A 27,955-nucleotide genomic window follows, 5' to 3' on the forward strand; every position below is an offset into this window, starting at 1 on the left:
ATTAGCCAAATTCTTTTTTTTTTTTTTTTTTTTTGGTAGATAGACGAAATGGCAAAGCCATTATAAAACTCACACACACAAGTGGAGGTACCGGGGTTCGAACCCCGGTCATGACATCCGGCCTAATAATTTCGGCATTTTGCCAGTTGAGCTAGGACTTCTTGATTAATTAGCCAAATTCTATTATAAAATGAAAGCGCTACCGCTCCTTTTCTATTTTAAATAAAGGAAACATCTTTTTTTATTGGATCATACGGGCACCGGTTAAAAGATATCAAAAAAAAAAGTTATTACTAAAATATTTTTTATTGTTTTTACTTTTTATGGATTGAGAAAGAGATATTGCCCTTTTTTTATCGACCGGTGCTAGTCACACCCCAAAAAAAACTAGTTACACCCAAATTTATTTAAAATTTTACAATAATACCAAAATTGCCCTCTTCATGTCAATTTTTAAAAACCCATCTTTTATGATCATTCTGAACCCTTACCCCCTTTCGTCCACAAATCACCATAGTTGTGCAACCAATATCTGAATCAACATATTTGTTATTGATCTGTACTATATTCATAAAGGTTAGTGAATTTCATGAATTTCATTTCCAATGAGTTTCTATTTGTTTATTGTTTGCTTTGGTATGAGATATGTTCAATTTAGGTTAGTGTAAATTAAGTTTACTTATGTTCAATTTAAGTTAATGTAAATTTAGTTTACTTATGTCATTGTAAATTAAGTTTACTTATTATGTTCTAGGTTAATGTAAATTTAGTTTACTTTACCTTCAATGTAGGTTAATGTAAATTCAGTTTACATGTATATAAGAGGTTAGTGTAAACTCAGTTTACTCAATCTAGGTTAATGTAAATTTAGTTTACTTACATTCAATCTAGATACAAGAGGTTTGTGTAAATTCAGTTTACTTAATCTAGGTTAATGTAAATTAAGTTTACTTATGTTCGGTTAATGTAAATTCAGTTTACTTATTCAATTTAGGTTAATGTAAATTAAGTTTACTTATGTTCAACTTAGGGGTATATTAGTCATTCTGGGGTGTAACTTGTTTTTTTTGGGATGTGACTAGCACCAGTCTTTTTTATATCCCTTAGCATTTCCCTTATAATATAATTCTAATGTAACATAGTAATTGAGAAAGAGATATTGCCTTCTATATTTACGTTAGATAAGTTACTTTTATCTACCTCTTTGGCAACCAAAAAAAAGTTACTTTTATCTATAAAAAAAACCGAAGGTACGATAATCAAACTGTTTTATTTTTAGTTAAAAATCAAACTATATAAATTATCAAGTCATTTTAAAAACATGTTTTAGACTTTATCTTAAAATCAATTTGCAACTTTCGATTTACAGTTGCAATTATTTGAAGTACTTCGAAATTAAAAGAGTGAATGGTGATTTTTTTTAGCAAACGGCACCAAATAATTAAGGCTGATATGTTTGTTATTAATTAATTAATGTTAACATTTTGTCAACAGGAAGTCCCATAATGTTAAATGATGAGACCATCATCTATCCTCACATTTGCAAGGTACCTAACACTAAATTCTTCTCTTTTCAATCACCGGTTATTATTAAGGTTGAAATTTTTAGAATATATATTTTTTCCTTCTCTTTTGAATCACCGGTTATTATTAAGGTTGAAATATATTTTTAGTCCTTGTAAATTTACTATTCTTTTTGTCCATGTCAATTTAACTCAGTTGATAGGATCATAGCATAAAATATGTATGGGTCAGGGTTCGAACCTAACACCTCACTTATTCACCTTAAGAGATGAAATTCTAGCCAATAGACTACTTAACCCAAAAAATAAAAAGTATTTTTTATTTATTTAATTTTTAGTCCTTACAAATATATATATTTTTGTTTTTAGTCCTCCGGGTTTTTTTCTTGACGTACTTTGAGTTTTGTTTTGATACTTGCAAAATATGATCATTTTGAAATCATTCTTTGTAATACTCATTTTAGTCCTTCTTTTGAGGGTTAAAATCAAAAATTTGACATATTATAAAGACTAATTTTAATATAAATAAATTTTATTTGGAGTAAAATAAAACGACAAGAATCAAAAGAAAAAGAGGGATTTCTGCATGGAGTAATAATATTTTTTTTTAAAAGTGAAATAAACTCTTGGACGTTTTCATTTTTAAATATATTATTAATAAAATTAAATATAAGTTAATCCTTTTGAACTTTTTGCTTTGATAAATTAGTTATGTTTTCTTGTAAAAAAAATGTTATCACTTTTTTAAAGGGAAAATTAATATTAATAAGCACAACTCAAAACGTAAGATATGCTAAGATATACCCTTCATTTTGGGATGGAAAAGAGTTTCGTATTTGTAGATATATGTGATACAAATACAAATATAATATAATGATATTTATATCTGCATGCAGATAACTATTTCTTTTAGTAAATTAAATAAAACTGATAAAATACTCTCTTTTTTATCAAGCAACCAAAATTAATAAGCAGGGGGCTGAACCCTTGACAAAAGTTCACATGATAATTCTAGAGCAATCTAATCCTAGGCTATCCCCATAAAGCAATGGAAAGATAAAAAAACTTTGACCATTTTTTGCCAAAGTATCATGAAGCCTAGATACTCCAAAACGGAGACGTATCTGTATCGGATATCGATACTTCACGGATACGCATCCACGAAGTATCGGAATTAATTATTTAAATTTTTTAAAAATATTTAACGGATACTTATACGATACTCCGCAGATACACAAGGATAATTATAGATACTTCACATATATGTATCCTAAAAAAAGATGAAGAGTAAAAAAGTGAGACAATGTTGTAAACATTCAATAGGGATGTATATGATTCAATTTTAGATATGCATCACTAAAATTGTTTCTCGATGAACCACTTAAAATTATACTTCTTGTGGATGAAGGTAACGAGAGAGAGATGATTCAGTTAATCAACATTAGATAAAATGTGTGTTGAGTTCTTTTAATCGATGTTTACTTTCTTCGTATAGTATAAATTTTTTGTTCACGTATCTTAGCCATATTGTATCCTAAATTTGGAAAATCCACGTATCCACGTACCTGTATCGTATCGTACCTGCACCCTTATCCGTATTCGGGCTTCATAAGCCACCATGTTCCCTTCCCTTTCCCTATGTGTGTGAGTGAAAGTACAATGAAAATTCCTAACTAACAACAAACAATTATTCCACCTTCCTTCAAAAAGAATATATGAAGTGACAGCTTCCATAGCCAAAATATGACTGAGTTGAACCTTAAAGATAATCTGGTTAATTAATCTAGGTAGAGGGGTAAACTTGTTTTGAAAATACATGTTTCTTTCTATCCATATTATCCAGATAATATGAAGGACTGCAGAGATCATTACTTGTTGTACTAGAGGTATCCACTTGCAGTCAAGTTCCCTTCATCAGCCATTCCCAAACATTTATAGTTTCAAAGCAATGTAAGAATATATGAGTGGTGTTCTCATTATGCAACCTCTCTTTCTGAGATTGTCATCAGTTAGTCCATTATGCGTAGGAAGGACAAACTAATTCCAAATCAACTTACACCAAGGATGATTAAGACCAGATCCTTTCAAGAGAGCATAAGCCAGGCTGCTGGTAAGCTCGCCATTCATAGAGCTAGTCCAGTTAAGTTATCAGGGCCAAGCTTCATACGCAAAGTAATGTTTATGATTTGTTGCACCAAAGTAGATATTTTTGGACAAAATAATCAGAAATGTTCCACAAACCATCTTCCATCTTTCATATTGAGAGAACTATGTAACTGCTCAAGGATATGCCAACTATTCAAAATAGGTCTAGCTAACCATCTATCAGTCCAAAAGTGAAGATTTTCCCCATTACCAATGGACCAGGTAGCCTTTTGAAAGATAAGATAGATGTGATGTTTCATGCCATGCCAAATAGATGAGGTGATATGACGATTAATAGGATTACCGTTTCTAAAGAACTTGGTCCTACCTAAGACAGCCCACTTCTCTTCAAAAGTGAGAAGCTTCCAACAAAGACGAAAAAAAGAAACTTGATTCACCAAAAAAAGGATCTTTTATAGCTAACCCTCCCTCCTCTATATGCTTGCACACCACTTTCCAAGATGCGGTGCAGATCTTCTGTTGGTTGATATCACCACTCCAAATAAAATTCTTGATCATTTGTGTAAGCTTTTTCAATAATATGATTGGCCATAAATACACATGGAAAGTATAAATTAACATGTTACTTATTACTCTGTAATAAGTAACATGTTAATTACTCTTGAAGCAATCATTGTCTGTCTAGATAGAGTAATGGAGCCAGTATAGAATTTACTTTTGTTGCCATTGACAAGCTGACCAGAGTACTCCCCATATTCTTTAAAAAGATTTGTGATAGCCCTCACATTTGACTAGGAGCCCTTAAAAAAATCAATGTCACCAACATAGAGACAATGGCTATTTAAATAAAATACTTTTGTATATTTCTCACATATACATATTACTTATTTTTTTGTTGTTTCATGAAAACTATTTTGTTGTAAAACAAGAAGAACCTAAGTTAGCCAAACACGACAACATAACATACATCCGAAGTTGACACACATGGTGTCCATTAACTGAGAATGGTGGGAATGCAATCTAGAATGAAAACATTTTAGTAAGTGAACTCTATGAGGGGAAAGAACTTCCCCAACTGTCATCGTTGTCCAAGGCCTAACTTGCGTAAGCTCTCACTCAGTCTTCTAGAGATTGAATTTTTCTAAGTATGGTCAGCTTTCTATGGATGGTAGACCCAACTCATCCTCAGTTAGGTTCCCAAATCTTCATGTAGTGGTCCAATACTAAATATATTCCTACAAGCACAACCACATGACAAAAAGTAAAATAACACAATCATTGTTACATTGCAACCCTATCAATAAACGAGGAATAACAACATTACTCTCATATAGTGCCACTCCGTAGAGTCGCCAAATGAGCATTAGCTACTTATACTTAATAGGGCTTGAGTCACCCTATACATATTATTATTTCTATTTTACTATTAACCATTCCCAATATAGACTGAATCTTTCCCACCCGAATTCCAAGTGTTTGGCTATGAGCCAAGCAAGCTCCTCTTTCCATCTCAGAGTATCTATTGCGGTCAAGAGGTATTTACATGTGTATACAAACTTCTAAAACGTCGTCGATAGCTCTGGAAATACCCATGCTTACATCTTTAAGACCTATATTTTATCTTAAGTCTAAGAAAAGTACAGATTAATTGATGGATAATCCTAAGCCTTAGATCACAATATAATGAGGTATAGTATAGAGAGTGAGGGTTGGAGTTTTAAACAGGCATTATAACGAATTTTTAATGAATAATTAAAATTGGAAACAACAAATGGACATAATATGATCAAGATAAGGGTGAGAATTGTTCGATTAAGTTATGTGTATAATAGTGAATGTAACAAATGGCAAGTATGATTCCCATATTGTCTGGAGTTGACCAATTGACAAACTATATTTAACCTTATAATGAGTTAATCGTTAAATTTGTTAAATTAGGAATTAAAATAAGGAACTAGCAACACTAACAGGTTGTTGTGTTTATAGTTGAATTATGCATTGACATGAATGATATTGATGTTGTGTAATTTCCTATATGTGAGCATTGATGCTAAGTGTTGTTTGAACTTGAATGGTGCTATTGTGATTTGTGATACGTGGGTTAAAAATATGAAAATAGTGCAATGTGAGTGTGAATAATGTGAATGTGTGTTGTAAAGATGTGTTGTATGGTCATCATATAGGTAGGGTTTGACAAACTTAAGTGTTAGGGAACATATACTAGTGGTGCCTAATAGTTGGGGTATACTTGTTAGATCATAGGTAAAAAATTTTTTTTGATATAAATCTATATATTAATTAAATTAATTAAAAAAGTAGAATTACAGACTGATGGAAAAATTCCAGAGTGGTTTAGTGGGTAAATCCCCTCTTTAGATGGTACCAAGTGAAATAGAAGTGTTGTAGGAATTGTGCGTGCATGTGTTGTTATGAAATGTGTATTCATTTGAGTGATAGTGTGTCCCTTGGAAGAGAACTTATGCCTTGTGAAAGATAGTGTATGATTTATAGTGTTTGTCTAATTTATTATTGTACATTATGAAACTTGATTACTCACCCCTTTCATGTATTTGTGTTTGACGATTAGGTTGACGCACAGGCGCAAGAAACATGTGAGAAGTAGTGCCAAGGAGCTATTTATATTGGTGTTTGGAAGACTTTTTTTTTATTTTATATTTACGTTGTTATTTGATTGGCTTGCATGTCAAGTACCTTGTATTGGAATTTTACTCTCATTGCTCCGTTGTGTGACGTCGAGGGATTCTTTTATTATGTTACCTATTTGTTTAATTACCAAATTCAACCATGACATTTTGGGGGGTGTTTCTACGTGTTTGATGGAACACTCTTTTTATTTCAAAAAATTGAACATTTCTATATGGACAAATGGTATGCATGCTATGTCCTAAGCCTATGTGCTAGTGTTTTGTGAAATCTTTTTTAAAAGTTTCTATTGAAGATACTGCTTGGGTTTGGAATCGGTGGAACTATATAATTCAAAACAATCAAAATTTTAGGTGGGGCATTTACACCATGTCTTCCGAATACAAACATTTCTGCATCTAATGATAATTTATTCCTGCATCTAGTGAAGCACTTTTCAGTAAGGCTGACTGACTTTATCTTGGTCAAGTCATTTTTTCAAATTACATATATTTTAGCTACTACTTAACCTTTGAGGAAGAAGTACCCTCATCTAGTATGACTAACATAGTTTTCGTATTTTCCTCAGCTCTCATTACTCTCATTACGAAGGACTTCATTTTCCACCGTCTTTCTGGTTATTGATTAAAGGCCTAATGAATCACCATTCTATTGTTTCATATTATTGGCACCAGAATTTGGTGCTCTTAACTAATTTACATATCTATTTAAGCTAACCACAACCAAACATACCATATCAATTCACTTCAAATACTAAATCGAGACAATGAATTCCACTTCAATTGAATTAAAATAATAATCTAAAATAGATGCACATTGATCGTAAGAATGCAAACAAGGTTCAATTCAATCGATGACACATTAACAGATAAAACAAAATATGAACATTGCCACAGTCATTACATAAACAAACACCTAATAAGGATTAAAACCTTTTCACATAAAAAGTACACCCCATGAAATTGAACAAAGTAAAGATGTTAAACGTAAGCTATAAACGATAGACGATAATCCAGACAATAATAATAACAATGTGACCAGTTATCAATGTCTTGTATGTAGTCACATTGGGAGACAACGACCAACCTTTCATAATCCTTCAATACTTCTCCGCATCTTCAACCTTTCCAAAATAGCACAAACATTGAATCATCGACGGATAAACAGACGATCCAGGACACAGACTTATACTCCATTTTATAATATATATTAAGAACTCTTTTCACTTCGTCCTTTCTCGCATAACCATCTATCAAATGTGAATCAGTAACATTACTCGGTAAAAACCCAGCACTCAGCATATCATTTACCTTCTCCGCATCCCCATTCTCACAAAGCTTCTCGGCCACCTTATCAAACAATAAACAACCAGGAACAAACCCAACATTCATCATTTCTTCAAAAACACTCCAACACTCTTCCACCCATCCCGAATCCGCGTGTCCAACTATAACAAATTCATAAGTCTCACCATAAGCCCCTAACCCCTTCCCTTCCATTTCCCTCATCAATCCAACCACTTCTTCAATCCGTCCCCTCTCACAAAACGCTTGTATAAACGAGGTGTATACAAACAAATTCTCTCTAAAACCTCTCCTCACCATCTCATTATACATCTCCAAAGCAAAATCCAAATCCCCTAATCTAACTTTAACATGAGCAATCAACGAATAAGCAATAGAATCACCAATCAAATTCTTCTGCAACAATCTCTTCAACAATCTAACTAACTTAACCAACTCTCCTTCTTCTCCCTCCTCATTTTCCATTTCCAACATTCTCAATATCAAACTCGACATAACAATCACCGAAGGCAATTGTGAATTTCGCTTTCCAACAATCGGATCCACCGTATCAACATTCCTCTCCAACAACCCTTCTTTACAAAGAGCATCAATCATAATTCTGAAAGTGACAAAATTAGGGTAAACCATTTTATCAATCATGTAACCACAAACCTCCAAAACCATTTAAAATCAATTACACCTCTGAGCAACATGAAGCAAAGCATTGAAACTCGATAAACTGACACAAAACCTTAATTCATCGATATATATAATGAATAACATCGAAAGCAGTGTCAATTAATCTCGATTTCACTTAGGTTTTAATTAACAGATCGAGAACCGGAGGGTTCAAACCGGAGATAATAAACTGAGAAGTGTTGAGGAGTAATTGTTAACTTGTAGTGTGTGTAGTTTTCTCTTTTCAATTTGTAAACAAATGTTTTGTTATAAAAGGAGTAACTTTTGCGCAAGGACACCACTTCTTTATCAAACACATGTAAGACAAATTCATTATGTTTTGTCTTTATATGAGTGTGGCAAGGTCTGAATTTAATATTTTTGGTTTCAAAATTACATTTTTCTTCTCTTTGCATGAATCTTTGTAACTGAGACGGTGAGATTGAGCATACACATTCCCTACTTTGCTTTTCTTTTGATCATCTCTTTGCAGATTGAGTGTATCTCATTCTCAACATGACGTTCCGAAGAAATGCAGATTTCCATATCATAGATCTTCTTCAGAAGAAAAATAAAATGACTAGCTTCTATTATGACTAAATAATTCATTATAAATCTAATCTTTGTTATCATAAAAACATAGAAATTTAGAGTACGTATGTCAAATGATTTTGATCAGGCAAAATTGACTATGCTCTTTTGTACTTTTTCACACTGTGCTAAAAGTGACAATAAGGTCTAGAATGGAAGGACAGGACAGATAGAGGGAGTGATGAGCATGCTAGTGTACTCAACCTCCTTCATATTCAAATCATACCTACACTCAATCTTTACCATTACCCTAACAACAAGAACCCTTAAATTATCTAGAAAATTCACTCACTTAACCTCAACAAGAACCTTCATCATCACCTCACCTTACTCAAAAAGATTATGACGAACTTCTATCATCATGTCTACCTCAACAAGAAAACACTAATCAATCAAACTGATCACATAGGAAATGAATTCATCTTGATTCATTCTTATTCTTCTACTCACCACAAACATCCAAAGCAATGGTAAAAAGAAGACAATCTCTACTCACAACAGTATTATATCCTAAGAGTGCTATAAGTAACGCATCATCTCCATTGAAAAGTGTTGGTAAGTTACAAAATTGCAAAAACGTGAAAAGAAAGCTAACTCACTCTACTCAAATATTAAAATTTAAAAATAAAATAATAGTGCGAAAGCCAAATATTCAACTGCAGTTCTAATATAGGTTGACCAAGTAGTGAAAATCCTTGAGGTTGAACAAACAAGATTAACTATCAAGTTGATAGTGAATTGGGGATGCCCATATCTGAGGTTTGAATTTATATATAAGAAAATACGCTTTATTAATAAAAAGATAGGCAGAACCTTTTAAAAAAAACAGAGAAAATCAAAAAATTCGTTACAACTTTTTTTGACTCTAATATGTTGCTTAAGAGACTTTTTTGGCTAAAAAATGTTGAGACTTTTATTAAGGAATGTTTGTTTAAGAGATTTAAAAAAAATTATATATAAGATAAGATGAGGTGAAATAATTGTTGGGTATAACTTAATTGGGTCGAGATGTGTACAAGTTGCCACGATGAGAGAACAAAGAGAGCATTAAGGGTTTGTCTTACAAGATCAAAACAATAGTTTATAAGTTCGCATGATAAAAAAAGACATGTTTGATAAGTGTTATTTCATTATAAGTTGATAGCTTAATTTTTTTCAAACATTATTTCAAAAGTGTTTGAGCTTAGGCCGAGCTACGGTTTGCAAAGTCTAAACATGATCTTTTGAAATCTCATATAACATTCTAGTTTGTTTAAAAGTATATATCATATGAATATATTTAATTAAGTAATATGAACTAAATATAAATAAATCAGGGAACTAGTAATACAATAAATGCTTCTTCTAAATAGATAAGAAGAGACATTTCCCACAATGTAGTATCGGTAAGCCAATAACTACTACATTGCTTATTTTGGGTTAAATATGTTTTTTGTTCCTATAAATATATCAACTTTTCATTTAAGTTTCTCTAAAATTTTCTTTCAAATTTTAGTCCCTATAAAATTTCCAATCACTACTTTTCCTCCCTATTTTACATTTATTTTTTATATTTTTTAATGAAATTATGCAGAAATGTGTAAAATATTCTAAAAAAATTAGAATGTTCTAACAAAACACAAATTAAATATGAATTTTTAATCGTAAAAAATATAAAAATTCATATTAAATTCATGTTTTGTTAAAAAATACTAAAAAAAAAATTAGAGAGATTCTTATAATATTATAAATTTTTTTGAAAAAAATTGAATTTTACATAAGAGTTTACTTTAAAGGAGAGACCAAAAGTGAAAATGGAAAAATTTTTAGGGACTAAAAGTTAAAGAAATTTTTTAGATGAGCTAAAATGAAAAGTTGACATATTTATAGGGACTAAAAACATATTTAACCATTTATTTAATATACTATATTTTTTAATATTTTATCGAATCATTACTCCATCCGTCGAAAACAACTTTGTCCTCTCAAGGTTGTAATTAGCACAAATATAGCCTCCATTAGGGTCATATGATATTGTATCCTATAAATGTCGTGTCGTTGATTGTTTATGTCATTGATCAATATGGACAGTTAATGATAATCCAGCATCACTATTAACCAACTTGATACACCTAATTGAATACTCCCTCCGTTCCTTTTTAAGTGTCATTTTTTGAGAAAAATTTTATTTTTATTTAACCGTCACTTTCAAAGTTCAATGCAACATTAAATGTTGTTTTACCAATATTGTCCTTAATTATTATTTATTGCGGAGAGAGAAATATATGAAATGAGATATTAAATGAATAAGGTCATTATAGTAAAAATATAGCTTATTGCATCAAAAGTAGTATCAATTGTTGATTGTCTTGGTTTGTGTAAAATGTCAAAATGTGACAATTAAAAAGGAACGGAGGTAGTAATATCAAAAATTTTGTGTGATTGCGGGTAGTGATAATGACCCAAAATCAATAGACATGTGAGAATAAGTGAAAAAATTAAATGTGGAAATTGTGCATTCAATACATTAAATTTTCAATGTATTTTAAATATAAAATCTATTTTGAATTTCCATTTTAAGTTCTTTAGCTTGTGTTTTAAGAGCACAAGTTAACATGACTCTTGTTTTATTGATCATAACTTTAAGGCATAATACATGTTTTGGTCCTTTAACTTATTTTTGGATTTCATTTTAATTCCCTAATTATAAAGTGTCTCAATTTAGTCCCTTATCTTTACTTCCGTCAATCGTTTTAGTCCTCTCCGTTAATTTTTTAGAAAATCTGTTAAACACTTTCCACTTTCCACTTGTCATTTAGGATTTGTGATCAATAGCTGGATTTAAAAAATACACATAGTATACAATGGAGACACAAACATATGATAACTTCTTATTGTCTTTCCATATTTTTTTAATTTCCCAAAAATAAAAATTAAAAATTACAACAATCTTCATCCTCCAGCAGCAGCACATACCCTGCTACATCTTCTTCTTCTCATTTGCTCACTCCCTCTTCTTCAATGGACATCCAATTCATGCAAAAACTCCCTCTAACGTTCAATATGTAGCTTCTCTGGCTCTATTCCTTCTTCAATATCTTCCCTTTCCAACCTCAAAATCTTAACCCTCTGATCCAAGTGCCATATAATTATTCAATTCATTTTAATTTCATTGTACATAAATTAAACATTCAATTTGGGACAGATTACACATATCAGTCCTCAACTTCTTGAATCTGAAAAAAAAATCTTGAATCTAAGAAAAATCTTATTGTTTAATAAACCCCAATTAAAATAAAATTGAAAATTATAAGATTATGATTATAAATTCTAGAGGCACGATAAACCTCAATTCTATAACAAAAAAATATAATCAAATGTACTCATAAACTAACATGAAATTTTAACGAGAATTAACATGAAATAGAGTACCTGTGCGACCACCAACACCGGTAACAAGGACAGTGGTTTGAGATGAACCTGCCATTAAATTGAATTGAATTTGATAGAGACAAAACAAAAACAATACTCATGGATTGAAAAGGTGATACTGATGATGATGAAGAAAAGACGGTTCTGGATGATGAAATTAGTTTAAATAAGAAAAAAATTCATTTGGGAATTTATGGGTTTTTGATTGAATAAGAGATGAAGAAGATTGAGTTTTTTATTTTCTGGGTATGATGAGGCATGAAGGTGGATGAAGAGGATAAGAGATGAAGAAAGAATAGAGCCAGAGAAGCTGCAGGATGAAGATTGTTGTAATTTTTAATTTTTATTTTTAGAAAATTAAAAAAATATGGAAAGACAATAAGAAATTATAGTATGTTTGTGTCTCCATTGTATGCCATGTGTGTTTTTTATATTCAGTCATTGATCACAAATTCTAAATGACATGTGGAAAGTGTTTAATAGATTTTGCAAAAAATTAACGGAGATGACTAATTTAATTGGCGGAAGTAAAGATAAGAGACCAAATTGAAACACTTTATAAATAGGGAATCAAAATAAAATCTAAAAATAAGTTAAGGGACCAAACATATATTAAGCTTAACTTTAAAGCAATCAAAATTCAAATCATCATTAGATTATGGTACTTGTTTAGTGTCAGCCCAATGATGCATCTCATGATCGTCATCGTCAATTTATGTTACCTTCCCCTCATCTGGATGAGGCAAAACTTCATGAAAGTCCAGATAAAAATGCCATATAAGGGCGTCACTAAAGAATTCCCAACTTGCATGTGGATGGCGATGATACCACCATTGATGAGCACAACCGCACAATGTCGGAACTGCCTCTATCAACTTTTTCCATCCAGATGTACCATTTGTGGCGAAATATCTATCGTTACAAAGGACCCACCAATAGGCATCGTTGTTAATGCCATCAAACACCGAAATCTCCTTCTCCGTCATTTAATTAGTGGGAATGAGATAAAAAATAAAAGCACCATTGATAGAATAAAGATTATGGTAGTAACAATTGTACGAGTTTGAGAAAGAAGAGATCTCCTAACAAATTAAAGGAAGACAATAAATTTTATGAATAACAACATATGGTGTTTGAAACCAGTGGCGGAGCCAGAAATTTCTTAGAACCTAAGCAAAAATTTAATCGCAAATTCAAATGTGACATAGTGCTTATTATTGTAGTATGTTGACTTAATTCTTTACAACCACGTATAAACAGTGTTATGCTAAAATGTGTAATTTTTCTAACTTATTCACGCAGCTAAAAAATGACAGAGCTACATGACAGGAAACACCCCCCCCCCCCCCCCCCCCAAAAAAATAAATAAATAAATAAATAAATAACATCTACATGACAAGCTGAAAAATACTGCTATAACAACTTAGCCAAATAAAAAGCATCAAAGTTCACACAAACACACCAACATGCCCAAAAAATACTACAAAGTGGTTATAACAATTATGCTATATTGCTATATCAAACAATCAGCAAAGTTTCTAATTTATTCACACATTCATGAAAGTATTTAACTTGTTTTAGACTATTTACCAAAATTTGAGCCTCTTGAAGTAATAATCCTAAGAAATCCTTACATTCTCGTTATCCAAGTTATTACATTGGACTTGATCAACTTATACAACAGTAGAATCAAAATTCTGAAATTAACAATTCTAAATTAGGGTTTGGGAAATCAAAATTAGGGATAATCAACAATTATAAATTGCAGTTTTGAATTTAAATAATCAACTCATTGATTCACCCATTAACAAGCATCAACATTCAAGAACAAAATAGAAGTATAGAACAAATAACAAAGAAAAAACATGGAACAAACCTGGAGAAAGTGAAGAGGAGAGGGAATGAAAATGGAGACTAAGAGTTGAGAGAGGAAGAGGCGCAAATTGAGAGAGGAAGAGGCGCAAATGATATGAAATTGAAATAGAGATTGAGTCACTAAGAGAGGGAGAGTCACGATAAGTTAGAGAAGGAGAAGACTGAAAAATAGAACATTTTTACACGCCTGAACATTTGCCTCAATTTTGCCCCTTACATAATCTTAAATACAAAAGTTCTTAAGTCTTTTAAGGCTCTGTTTGGTAAAAATAGTGTATAGCTGATAAGCTAGCTAATAGTTGATGTTTTATAGTTGATGGCTGATGACTGATAGTTGATATGGTAATTAAAGTGTTTGGTAAAATCAACGGTTAAACTAGCTGATAAAAGTAAAATAAAATAAAAGGATATTCTTAATTCATAATAAAATGTGTATCAATTAATATTAAAATTTAAGATATTTAATAATTTAAATTAATCAATTTAATATATATTTTACAAATTAATATTTTATTTTTTTGTCAAAATACTTGATTACTTTTTATTTTAAAAGCAAAAAGAAAAATCGAATCCATAAGTTAAAAAACAAAAATATTAAAAGTGAAGAGGTAGAACAACAACAAAAAACAAAAAATAAGTTATATCTTTATTAGCAACAACAACTAGATAAATTTTTCCTACAAAATAAAAACCAATTGGATAATTATTATATTCGTACTGTTTTTTGTTTAAGAAGTTTAATTCATATTACGTAAAACTCAATCATTATAAAGTACCGTAAAAAAAAAACTACGTATATTGCTAAATGAAAGAAAAAAAATCATGTGACAAAAAAATGGGATTGAAATTTGTTTCAGCATTGAAAACATAACATGTTTCAGATTGTAATGAATTATAACGGGTAAAAAGGGATTTTAGATAAAATAGTAAAGGTAAAAGTGGAAGAAAAAACAATAAGCTATAAGCTATAAGTTCAAACGCTATTTGGAATAGCGTCTGAAAAATAGCTTATAAGTTCGTGAAATAAGCTATAAGCTCGTGTGAAAAGATCATTACTAAACAGAGTTTTTTTTGTCAGACGAGTTTATAAGCTATCCACTGCAAACTAGTATTTTAGCCTTGCCAAACAGACCCTAAGAAAAATTTTGGAGCCAAATAAGCTGTTCAAATTACTTAATTTTTTTGTCTTTTTATCTTTTGTGAAAAAAATGATCTTACATATCTTATCTTATATATAAAAGTTCTTAAGTCTCTTATTAATTTTTATTTGCTATCTTATCGGTGAATTTTTTCCTTTAAATTTAGAGATCTATACTCATGAGCATACTCCTATAACCAAGTTTGTAAAGAAGAGAATGTTGACTCTAATGTGATACATATTGACAATGATTGCAGAAATTCGACAAAATTAAACAAGAATGTAATGTTTGATATTTAAATACTTTTTAGGTCGTGTTTGGAAATTTGGTTGTTTTGACATTTAGTATTGAGGGGATATAAGTGCTACCTATAGGTGGGAATAGATTGGACCGAAATTTGTTTAAATAGATCAGACTTAGTTGAAAAAATTAAATCTTAAGCTTGACCTATTAACCTATCAAATGCTTTATTTTAAACCTAGTTTGACATTTTTAAAATCTAAGTCTGACCTATTAGTCTGTCGAAGAGTCAAATTTGTCTTAAAATTTTTAAATAGAACATTTGACCTATTTATAAAAAAAAAAAAAAAAAGGCTAATAAGCATATATTTTTTAAGAGACTAGTAAGTCAATAAAATTTTATAAGGTCTGGATATCATTTTTTTTTCCACTTTATAAGCATATATTGCATGTATATCGAATAAAATTTTGTAGACCTTGTACAACCATTTTTTTAGAGTCAAATAAGCTTCTATTGCATAGATTTGACATATTGCCTTTTATTTTTGTTGCTAATAGGGTTAATTATTTTGTAATTTGAAATACGATGAGAGTAACAGTATTAAGAGATTAAGATGATAATATCCAAAAGTATGTGTACTTGTTGGAATTAAAATAAAAGAGTAATACCAAGAGTTTTTTTTTATTTCAAGGTTATACATATTTATTTCATTTTAGGTCGATGACTATTTTATATCAAAATTGATTCAAAGATGTAATAAATTATTATTTTTAGTATTATCTCCATTTTAATGATGATTAATTATAATGTACTATTATTAAATCCTTAATGAAAAAATTATCATTAAAACATAGTTTTTTTATTGAATAAAATAATGCTAATTAAAAAACAAAACGAAAAAAAAAGTATCATTTGATGTGAAGTCGACAAGACAAATGCAGAATAGTGAACCACGTGCAGACCATAAAGTATACAATAAAGGTGGTTGAAGTTGAATTTATTATATGTACGAGAGAACACCAACCAAATTGCATCTAAAGTGTCTTAGTCCAAATCCAAACCTATCTATCTCAGTCAGTTTATTGCTCTTGAACTCATAACAAAAAATACCTTTGCTCATTGTCTTTTACATTTGATTCTTGAATTGATCTCTTCTTCTTATTTCCGTTTTTATTAATTTGTCTTGCAGTTGTTTGCTATTTTCCATTCTTATTTCAAAAAAAAAAAAAAACCAAAAACCAAAAACCAAAACTCAAAAATAGTGATGGAAAGTTTTATGTATTTTTAATTTGTACTCACTCACTCTGTTCATTTAAAAGATTGGAGTTTCTTCAACTTATAGAGAGTAGTAGGTACGCATTTATTAATTTGTTTTCCTTTCAGTTATATATATTAAAGTTTGTTTAAATATTTTGTTGTTATTGTTGTTTGCAGATCATTAAGTTTCTGCTTTTTTAAGCCATTTTGTATGTTAGATCGCTCCATCAATAGCACCAGGTAAGAGGTCTATGCTCTTCAAATTATCATAAGACCTAATAATCTTTCTTTTTAGTAATTGCATTAATTTTATATTTGAAAATGTTGTTGTTGTTTAATGTTTATGGAGTTTCTTCAACAAGTGGTATGCATTAATTTGTCTTCCTTTGCTAATAAAGAGTAAAATTTTGCAATTTGTGATTCAAGTTTTTTTTTTTTTAATATTTTGTTGTTGTTCTTTGTAGATCATGTAGTTTCTACATTTGTTGTTGTTCTCTTTTTTAACTTATGGTCCGTTTGTTTAGATTTAAAAAAAATGGATTTTCCTTTGCATTTTTAAAAATGAATTTTTCTGAAATTTACTCAAAAATAGTAAAACTTATTTAATATAAGTTAAAAAAGAGATTTCGACATTCACTAACTTAAATATTCATTGTTCGAGATTTTAAATAGTAAAAATCACATATTTTTTCAAAGTAGCATCTTTCAAATATGATTTTTATGCAAAACTATTTGAAATAGTTTTTTTTAGAGATTTTTTCAAAATTTTAGTATAAAAAGAAATTACAATCAAATTTTGAAATACTTAGAATGACATTTTAAGACAAACTTTTCAAACGGATTTTTCATTTGAAGATTTCCTTAAAAATTTCGTTGTTAAAAAAATTATAACAAAAACACATTACACTACCAAAATATATTTTAAAAAAAGCTATAACAAACAGGTATAATTAGGATTCGTTTTAGTATTAAATGTTTGTGAAGTCATGTAAAGAGGAATGCTATCAACAACGTTCTCTTTTGATTCCTAAAAAAAAAGAGTAAATTACACTCTCATCCCCTTAAATATGCTTAAATTACACTCTCCTTCCCTCTTATGTTAAGATATACACGCCCCTCCATTGAAAAGTAAAATTTATACTTCCCTCACTTATAAGATGCTTAAATTACAACACCATCCCTTAATAATTAAATAGGCACTACACTTTAATCTATTTTAACATAAATAAATATTTTATGATATATATTAATTTTGAACCACCATTTAAGAAAAATTAATTCATTTTTTTATAATTTAAATGTCAATCATAATTAAATTTAAATATTTTGCTATTGATTTTATAATTTAGAGCATAAAATTAACTTTTAAATAACCCTGCTTTATTGTCTTTAGTAATTTTTCACATATTTTAATTTTATTTTGAATTGTTTCATATTTTATAATAGGGTTTAAAACTAAATGATAACGAAATTGTGAATAAGAAATAAAAAAAAGTATGATTTAATTTTTTATTATATTAAAATAGATCCAAAATACTATTTTTTTCGAAGTGTGTTAGATTATTATTTTTTTGCAAGATTATTAGAAATAAAAAATATTGAGGGAGTAAAGTGTATATTTTAACATAAGAGAGGAGGGAAATGTATTTCAAACTTTTCTTAGGGGAGGGAAGTGAAAAGTTTTCTAATATGTTTTGAATAATAGGAGAGAGAAGTGTATATTTTAACATAAGAGAGAAGAATAATGTATTTCAAGCATCTTTGAGGAGAGGGAAGTGTAATTTACTAAAAAAAACGTTCTCTTTTGAGTTAATTACAATGTTAAAATTTTCCCTTTAAATTTATTATCAAAACATTGTTAGCATTTCTCTAAAAGAAATGAAGAACAAAACAGCGAGGATCTCTACTCCCCCTAGCAATTCCTCTTTACTGGGTTAAAAGTATTTAGGACAAAATTAGTTAAGAAATGAGTTAATATTAATGTTAAAAGCATTTATAAGAAATGAGTTAATATTAATATTAATTTGGGACACTTTTTTCTTTTGCAAACAAGTCACTTAAGTTGAAACAGAGAATATTTTATTGGGTTGAATACACAAATTTTAAGATAAAATTTTTTACTTTAAATTTTTTATCAAAATATTTGTTAGTATTTCCCTAAAAAAAAATGAAGTACAAAATGGAGAGGATCTCCACTCCCCCTGGCATTCCTCTTTACATGATCACAATCATTATTTTTCATGATGATCATGATATTTACAACCATTTGAATATATTCTCTCCGTTTCTAAATAAATATCATAGTTTGATAATTTACATATTATTCACATAATTTAATTTGATTTGACTATATTTTTTTAGGATTAATAACAGTTTTGACCCCTTAAGTATTTTAGAAAGTTATAATTTTGGCCCCCTAACAAAATAAAATACAATTCAGCCCCTTAAGTACTACCCCTTTTGCAATTTTGGTCCCCTAGGTCAATTTTGACCAAGTCAATGCTGACGTGGTTGCCACGTGTGTAATTTTTTAATTTTTTAATTAAAAATAATAATAAAATAATTATTTTTATTTTTTAATAATTAAAAATAAATAAAACTACACATGTGGTGTCCACATCAGCATTGACTTGGTCAAATTGACCTAGGGGACCAAAACTGCAAAAAGAACAATACTTAAGGGGCTGGATTGTATTTTATTTTGTTATGGGCCAAAATCGCATCTTCCTGATACTTAGGGGGCTAAAACTGCTATTAAGTCATTTTTTTAACTAATATATAAATTTTTTAAATGTTAACATATAATATATAATATATTGTTCGATGTCTTTAATATTTTCAAACATTAAATTTATATATATATATATATATATATTGTTATCGCGATTTTCGGGTGTCAAGTCATAAATTAGGCTTGAACCTTTCAATCTTTGATATTCTCTATTTTTTTTGGGAAGGGCAAAATTGAGAAAAAAACCCTTAGATTCGAAGTTCGGGGGTCGTTTTCACTACGGGAAGGTGTTAGGCACCCGGAGCGATTATGGTACTCCATAAGAACCGTTCTCCTAAGTCTATTTCTACGCTTTATTTTTATTGCCTACTTATTTAAAAGAGAAATTTTATTTGAGTGAAGAATGGGGGAAGAGAAGATGATCGAGATTTTATTTTTATTTGGCTTGGAGGAGTTTTAACTCATTGCCTACGTACCCTTTTAAGGGATCAAAACCAAACGTAGTTCGTTCTCGAAAATTGTTTTTGTTTTTGTTGGTTGATTTTAAGTTTGAAAAGAAAAGAGGAATTTTGAAGAATGGAGGTGAGAGGCCTCAAGGGCATGAGATTTGGAAAAAGTGAGGTGGAAGTAGTTATTTTGCAAAATAAAGTCTAAGTATGATTAAAATTCATTGGGATTTTTCTTAAGAAAACAAAAGGGAAATGAGGAGTTTTGACTCATATTTTAGAAAGAAAGTTTTCAAGTGAGGTTATTCATATTTTTAAAAAAATGATTTTTTTTGTCTAAGCGTTGTAAAACCTAAGCATACATCTAAGCAGTAATCATGCAACGTGTGTGCGTGTCGGTGTTTGTGTCGGTGTACATCCCTTATAATGTCCATAGTCCTTTACATTGTCCTAGATACATGCTATGGTCTTTGCGAAGAATTTTAAAAGAAATAAAACCTACCTAAATATTATATTTCCCAAATGAAAATAAAAGAATACAAAAAAAAACTAAACTATGTAAAATTGAAATAGGAATGCAATGCTTAATGAGATGTATGAAATATGGAGATAAACTTGTTAGTGAAATAAAGCATAAAAAGTAACAAGAGACAAAAGCATATAAAATGACACAAAGATAGTAATAAAATGATAACAAACCCTAAGAATTTTGGTATGAAACTTAAAGCATTTGTGGCCTCTAATTCTCATGCCATGGTAAATTTTGAAATGGTTTTCTTTATCTCAAGCTATAACATGGAATTATTGGAAGCATTCAAGCATAATTTCATACCAACTTTTTTTAAAATAGGCTTAGCATTTCATTTCCCAAAATATACATACATTGCTCACAAAATCAAGGCTTCATGCATCAATCCAAAACAGCAAGATCAACATGTGATTATAGGCATAACTATCTCATATCAACACATCAAAAGGCTTTTATCACATATCCACAAATCAAGGACAAAGATATGACAAAAAATTCATAAGAAATAATCCAAAAAGAATTAAAATGCTATGAATCAATCATACAAGATTTTATCAACCTCAATATGCAAAAATGTCATAAAAACATCAAGAAAACATCAAAAAGCAAGCATGAATTTTTTAGAAATTTTATCAAGATTTTTGATCAAAGCACTGGTTCAAATAGCAAGAAAAACGGTGTGAATAGCACAAAAATAGTAAAGACGTAAGAAAACCAAAGAAAATAGGCCCAACCCAACTCCTAAAAGCCTGGGCGCACAGGAGCCACAGGATTGATCCAGAGTCCTGAAACCCTAGATCAAACGGCCAGGAATCAACGGGAATGGACCGGTTTCGGACCGGTCCGGTTCACTAGCCTATTTAAAAGTCTGAACGCCGGTTTTCTTCATTTGCAAACCTTCTTTCTCTCTCTAAGTTTCAGTCTTCTCTCTTCTCTCTAGAATTTTCTGGAAAATCAGAAGATGATCTTCATCTTCTCCGGCGAGCTTCACCGCTCCGGTGTGGTGGTTTGCCGGCCCAACAGGGCGGCGCCGCCGCACCGGAGATGAGAAACCTCTCCGTTTTCAAATTTTTTTACAGATTAAGATATCCTTTTTCATTTTAAACACGAATCTGAACTTATTTTTTACAGACAAAGCTTGAAACAACGTAGATCTAAGATTTTTCATACGATTTTGAAAAGTTATTCTTTAGGTTTTCTGAACGTTTGAATCCTAGGGATTTACATTGTTTCGTCTTTGTTGATACTTTGAAAGGAGAATGATGAAGTTTGAGTGTTTTTACCTCTGATTTGATTGGAGATTCAAGCGAAAATCTTCGGAAAATCTTGGTTTGATTCTGTTTCGTTGCTGTTGTTCTTGAATCCGAAAATAAATCGGTGATGCTCTTCTTCTTCTTTACCGGTTCGAATCTGCTTCTTTCTCTGTGATTATGTGCTTGAGCTTGCTTCTTGCTTCTTAGATCTACGCGAGAGATTCCTTGTGATCGGTGCTTGAGCTTGCTTCGATGTGAGCTCGCACTTAGAATTGTAGGGAAATCTTCAATTCAGTGATGAAGATTCATACGAATCTCTGAGAATTGATACGAAATTCGTTGATTTCTGATGAACTTCTATGATTTCTGAAGAAAATTAGGGTTTGGTGTTCTTCATGTTCTTGAGAATTTCTGATTTTTTGATCTTAACAGAAAGGAGAGAGAAAATTTTATTGTGTTTGTTGAGTTGGCGTGTGATTAATGGATCTGTGCAGAAAAAGTCTATTTATAGACTGCCAAGAGTGATTCTGGACCAATGAGAAAAGGACATCTGTTTTGGGACCTTCCTGCAAAAAAATGAAATTAAAGGACTGGACAGCAAATAAAAAAAGGACTAAGAATGCAATTTTTAAAGAGTAGTGGACTGAAATGCAATTCTGGAAATTGTTTGATGGACTAAAATGCAATAAAAATAAAATTGGACTAAAATTAGTAAATTGGACAAAACGTAAAGTGAAACCAAAAAATAAAATCAACAAAAGCACTAAAACGAACCAATTACTGACATGAGGTATTTTAAAATACCTCCCTGCCGAAATTTTGACAAGAAAAGACCAAAATGCCCCTAGGGACTAAACTGACTCGAATTGACTCAGATGCAATTTTTGAAATGATTTTTAAACAAAGACTCAACAATGATTTGTACAGACAAATTAAAAAGACTCAGAGGCACACACAGGGACTAAAATGGGTTCCACTGCAGGAAATGACCAAAATACCCTTTTGTATGATTTTTTGAAATAAAATGCAAGAAAAGTAATGCGACGCTTCAGAGAGTTCTTAAATGACTTGTAATGCAAGAAAAGACAGACAGAGGCAGTAAAATGTGTTAAAAAAAAAAGAGTAAAGATTCAGAGAAAAAATAACAGAGAATTTGACAAGTATCAGTGTTAAAAAGAAATTTGAACGAGTATTTTTAGGTCCAAAATCAGGGTATAACATATATATATATATATATATATATATATATATATATATATATATATATATATACTCTATTTTTTTTTAAGAAGTTAAGTTAGCCCATCTAAATTGGCACCGAAGAGAATCGAACCTCAGATTTTAAGGAGGAGCACACTCTCAGACCCTAAGTCAAAACCACTAGACCAACCCAAATGAGTTGATAATCAAATATATTAATAGTCAAAATTGAATATTGTCATATGTGAAATGGTTGACTGCGAAATGTATTAAGGAACAGAGAGAGTACTATTTAGACACACATCAACAACGACGACAATCAAGTGTTATTCCACTAAGTGGAGTCGGCTATATGAATCAAACGACGTCATAGTGTTCTATCAAAATTCATGCTTTCTCAAACTCATTTATCTCTAAATATTTCATAATAGTTTCTCTTGTTGTTTTTCTAGGTTACCTTTAGTGACATAACTCCTCATCCACGTGTATTTTATTTACATGCCCAAACCAACTTATTCGAGTTTCTACCATCTTTCCGACGGTATATGCTACCCCAACTCTCTCTCTCTCTCTCTCTCTCTCCCCTCACTCCCTCCCTCCCCCCTCCCCCCCCCCCCCCTTCTCTCTCTCTCTCCCCCTTCCTCCCTCCCTCCCTCTCTATTATGCTTACTTTATGTTCGTGTTTGTTATTTACCGTCCAACACGCGATCCCGTACAACATCGTCGTTTGATAAAATTTTCCCTTAACTTAAGTGGTACTTTCACATTGCATAAAATTAAACACCTAATGCACTCCCCCATTTCAACCACTCAAATTGGATTCGATTATTTACATGTCCTTCTATTTCTATGTTGTTTTGTACTCCCTCCGCTTCAAAACGAATGTCGTTTAAGGTTGTTACACACATATTAAGAAATGTAATAATGTTGTCCAAAGACAGGACACTTTTACTAAAATAGTCTTGTTAACTAATGGTGCACATCCCATCATTATATATTAAAGTAGAAAATAATACTCCATCCGTCTCTAAGTAATAATCATTTAAGGTTTATGCATGATTATTAAAGAAATGATTAATTGTGTTGATTTTGATGACAATATTAATATCATTTACAAAAACACCCATATTAATTGTAGTTAGTGGAGTATTTAAGTTTGATGAAATTCAATAAATAAGGGTATAATAATAAAAATAATAATAAATATTGCATCGGTATTTTAAAGTGACAATTATTTTAAGAAAAAAATGGGTAAAGAGACAATTATTGTGAAACGGATGGAGTAATTTAGAAGTTGTGTGCATAATAATAATTAAGGGTGCTATTGAAAAAAGTAATTAATAGTACATTGAAATGTAATTTAGAAGTTGTGTGCATAATAATAATTGGACATTCATTTTAAAACAAGTTATTTTTGCTAGAGATGGCATTTATTTTGAAACCGAGGAAATACTACAAACCAACGATATTGTCAACTCCTCGATAGTTTAAAAAGTGTTATTTTCAACTTAAAACTTTATTGTTTTATCTTCCTTAATAAGTGCTCCAGGACACCGGTTAACATGATATTTATATCTTTAACTTTTTGGTTGAAGTTTATATCTTTAACTTTTCTCTTGAGCTCTAAAATGAATTATATTTATCTCTCAAAAACAAAATGCCTAGGACAAAAAATATTGAGTTCAGAGTAAAACAAAGGATCATAATTATGCAAGGACCCAGAAAAAAATCTAGCACATTCTACATGGGATAGAAATAATACTTTTAAAACTTGAAGGGATGAAAATCATTTTTTTTATGGAGATTAAAACTAAATTTGGTATTTTTATAGAGATAAAATAGTATATTTAATCTTTTTATAAAAAATACAAGTCTTAAATTTTTTTATCGGTTACACATGACTGTAATGAAATTCAATTCGCACAGTCTATCAATATTATTGGATTTTATTGTCTACATTTTTCAAATTCTAATCAAAGTATGTCCTATTATTAATTGCTGTTTTCCATAAAATAAAATAAAAAAACAAAGGAAAAAAAAAAAAGAGTAATGTGTTAATGTCCTCACATTTCTGAATGTTGCCCTTGTTTCTTTTGCCCTCATCCATAAATAGTATTTTTATTTTCACTTTCAGATTTTGACTCAAGTCACAAGGAAGAACAGAAGAAAAGAAAATCAATGGAAATTTTAACTTCTATTGTTGGAAAAATAACAGAATATACCGTTGAGCCTATTGTACGTCAAGCAAATCACTTGATATTCTACAAAGGTAACTTCAAGAAATTAAAAGATAGTGTTGAACACCTTGAGGATACAAGAGAAAGAATAATCCATAAGGTTGAAAGTGAAACCCGAAATGGTAAAGTAATTGAAAAAGATGTTACAGATTGGTTGGTGAAAGTGGACAAGGTCATTGAAAAGGCAAAATGGCTTCAAAACGATCCTCGTCATCCCAATGTTAGGTGCTCAGCATGGTCATTCCCCAACTTGATTTTACGTCATCAACTAAGTAGGAAAGCTACAAAAATTAAAAACGATGTTGTTCAAGTTCAAAGTCAGGAGAGTTTTGATCAAATTGGCTACCTTCCCCCTCTAGATGTAGTAGCCTCATTCCCAACAAGAGATGATGAAAAGTACGACACAAGGGAGTTGCTTAAGGAAGACATTGTCCAGGCTTTAGCAGATCTTAATTCACACAACATTGGGGTCTATGGGTTGGGTAGAGTGGGGAAGACCACTCTGGTGGAGAAAGTTGCTCAAATAGCCAAGGAAAATAAATTGTTCGATAAAGTGGTTAAGGCAGAAGTATCGAAAAAACTAGACATTAGAAGAATTCAAGGGGAGATTGCAGATTTCTTGGGTCTGCGATTTGAAGAGGAGAGTAATCGTGGCAGAGCAGAACGCCTTAGACAAAGAATCAAGATGGAGAAAAGTATCCTTATCATTCTAGATAACATATGGACCATACTTGATTTGAAAGAAGTGGGGATACCAGCTGGTGATGAACATAATGGTTGCAAATTGTTGATGACAAGTAGAAATCAAGATGTGTTGCTGCAAATGGATGTTCCAAAGGATTTCACTTTCAAAGTTGAACTTATGAGTGAAAACGAGACATGGAGCTTGTTTCAATTTATGGCAGGGGATGTGGTTAAAGATAGAACTTTGAAAGATGTAGCATATCAAGTTGCCCAAAAATGTGAAGGTTTGCCTCTTAGGGTAGTGACAGTAGCGCGTGCAATGATAAATAAGAGGGATGTTGAATCTTGGAAAGATGCATTAAGGAAATTACAAAGTAATGATCATACAGAGATGGAGCCTGGAACTTATTCTGCTTTGGAATTGAGTTACAACTCATTGGAGAGTGATGAAATGAGGGATCTCTTCTTGCTTTTTGCATTAATGCTAGGTAATGATATAGAGTACTTTCTCAAAGTTGCAATGGGGTTGGACATATTGAAGCATGTTAAAGCCATGGATGATGCAAGAAACAGACTTTACTCAATAATAAAATCTTTGGAGGCGAGATGTCTTTTGCTTGAAGTTAAAACAGACAGAAATATCCAAATGCATGACTTTGTTTGTGATTTTGCTATCTCCATAACACGTAGGGATAAACATGTACTTCTAAGAGAACAATCTGATGAGGAATGGCCAACCAAGGATTTTTTTAAAAGGTGCACACAGATCTTTCTCAATGAGTGATATATTCATGAGCTTCCTCAAACGATTGATTGTCCAAACATTAAGCTTTTCTGGTTGTGCAGTAAGAATAAATCATTAGAAATCCCGGATACTTTTTTTGAGGGTATGAAAAGCCTTAGAGTGCTAGATTTATCATGTCTGCACTTGTCATCATTACCCACATCATTTCGGTTACTAACAGAACTTCAAACATTGTGTTTGGATTTTTGTATTTTGGAAAATATGGATGCAATAGAAGCTTTGCAAAATTTAGAAATTCTTAGACTCTGGAATTCTTCAATGATCAAGTTGCCAAGAGAAATAGAGAAATTGACTCAATTGAGAATGCTTGATTTGAGCCGTTCAGGAATAGAAGTAGTCCCACCCAACATCATATCAAGCTTGACTAAATTGGAGGAGTTGTACATGGGTAATACCTCTATTAATTGGAAAGATGTGAGTTCAACGGTTCATAATGAAAATGCTAGTCTTGCCGAACTTCGAAAACTACCCAAATTGACAGCTCTAGAATTACAAATTCGTGAGACTTCGAAAACTATCCAAATTGACTTGCAATTGGTGTTTGAGAAGCTGGAAAGATATAAAATAGCTATTGGAGATGTATGGGACTGGTCTGACATTGAAGATGGAACCTTAAAAACATTGATGCTCAAACTTGGTACAAACATACCTTTGGAGCATGGGATTAAAACATTGATTAAAGGTGTTGAGAATTTGTACTTGGATGATGTAAATGGAATTCAGAATGTGCTTTATCAACTAAATGGGGAAGGATTTCCATTTCTGAAACATCTCCACGTCCAAAATAATGCAAACTTGAAGCACATTGTTGACTCTAAAGAGAGGAATCGAATCCATGTGTCCTTTCCCATCTGGGAAACACTTAAACTTCTTAATCTTAAAAACTTGGAGCATATATGTCATGGTCAATGTAACAGCCCGATTTTTAGCTAGATTTATTTTAATTACTTTTAATTGTGTTTGTGTGTGATTATTTATGCTTGTGTGTATTAATTGTCGTCGGGTGCATTTACGTGGATTACCGTATTAGAAGGGTATTTTAGTCATTTGACGGGTAAGGCTAAAATGGTAATTTTGGTGAGAATTATTTTAATAGTTAGTGAGAACCTTTATTTTACTAAGTTACTAGTGTAGTGATTAGATTTTACCGTTAGTGACATTTTACCGTTATTAATTAAAATATCGTTTGGAGTGTAGTAATATTTTTGTTTTGAATAGAAATGGGTTAAGCCCACTAGAAACTAAGTTAAGCCCATTAGTAGAGATAACACTAGGGTTGTGTTAGGAGAACCAATTCAT

The 27,955-nt window shown here is 30.8% G+C and overlaps 3 protein-coding genes across 7 annotated transcripts; 1 reads left to right on the forward strand and 2 right to left on the reverse strand.

Moving 5' to 3' along the window:
- Positions 1-7,411: 7,411 nt before the first annotated feature.
- On the reverse strand, positions 7,412-8,263 carry LOC120578040 (pentatricopeptide repeat-containing protein At1g66345, mitochondrial). The gene has a single exon (XM_039830115.1). It carries the CDS (start codon positions 8,261-8,263, stop codon positions 7,412-7,414), a length of 852 nt encoding a protein of 283 aa, XP_039686049.1.
- Positions 8,264-11,370: 3,107 nt separating this feature from the next.
- On the reverse strand, positions 11,371-14,316 carry LOC25482791 (uncharacterized). 5 transcript variants are annotated; one of them, XM_039834191.1, is made up of 4 exons: positions 14,136-14,316; positions 12,982-13,341; positions 12,260-12,307; positions 11,371-12,083 (listed from the first exon to the last, which is right to left on the reverse strand). In XM_039834191.1, the coding sequence occupies exons 2-4, from the start codon at positions 13,243-13,245 to the stop codon at positions 11,997-11,999; spliced, it is 399 nt and encodes a 132-aa protein (XP_039690125.1). In that variant the 5' UTR covers positions 13,246-13,341; positions 14,136-14,316; the 3' UTR covers positions 11,371-11,996. The 5 variants fall into 5 exon arrangements, 4 of the variants coding, with proteins under 4 accessions (XP_039690125.1, XP_013466842.1, XP_024637781.1 ...); XR_003011453.2 differs by lacking the exon at positions 12,982-13,341 and having other exon boundaries at positions 11,371-12,063; XM_013611388.3 differs by lacking the exon at positions 14,136-14,316 and having other exon boundaries at positions 11,371-11,956; positions 12,982-14,129.
- Positions 14,317-16,562: 2,246 nt separating this feature from the next.
- On the forward strand, positions 16,563-27,610 carry LOC25482792 (disease resistance protein At4g27190). Its single transcript, XM_013611389.3, has 3 exons — positions 16,563-16,866; positions 16,949-17,011; positions 25,065-27,610. Exon 3 carries the CDS (start codon positions 25,109-25,111, stop codon positions 26,633-26,635), a length of 1,527 nt encoding a protein of 508 aa, XP_013466843.1. The 5' UTR covers positions 16,563-16,866; positions 16,949-17,011; positions 25,065-25,108; the 3' UTR covers positions 26,636-27,610.
- The last annotated feature ends 345 nt before the right edge of the window (positions 27,611-27,955 follow it).

The sequence above is a fragment of the Medicago truncatula genome, chromosome 1, assembly GCF_003473485.1.
Source record: "Medicago truncatula cultivar Jemalong A17 chromosome 1, MtrunA17r5.0-ANR, whole genome shotgun sequence".
Lineage (NCBI taxonomy): Eukaryota > Viridiplantae > Streptophyta > Magnoliopsida > Fabales > Fabaceae > Medicago > Medicago truncatula.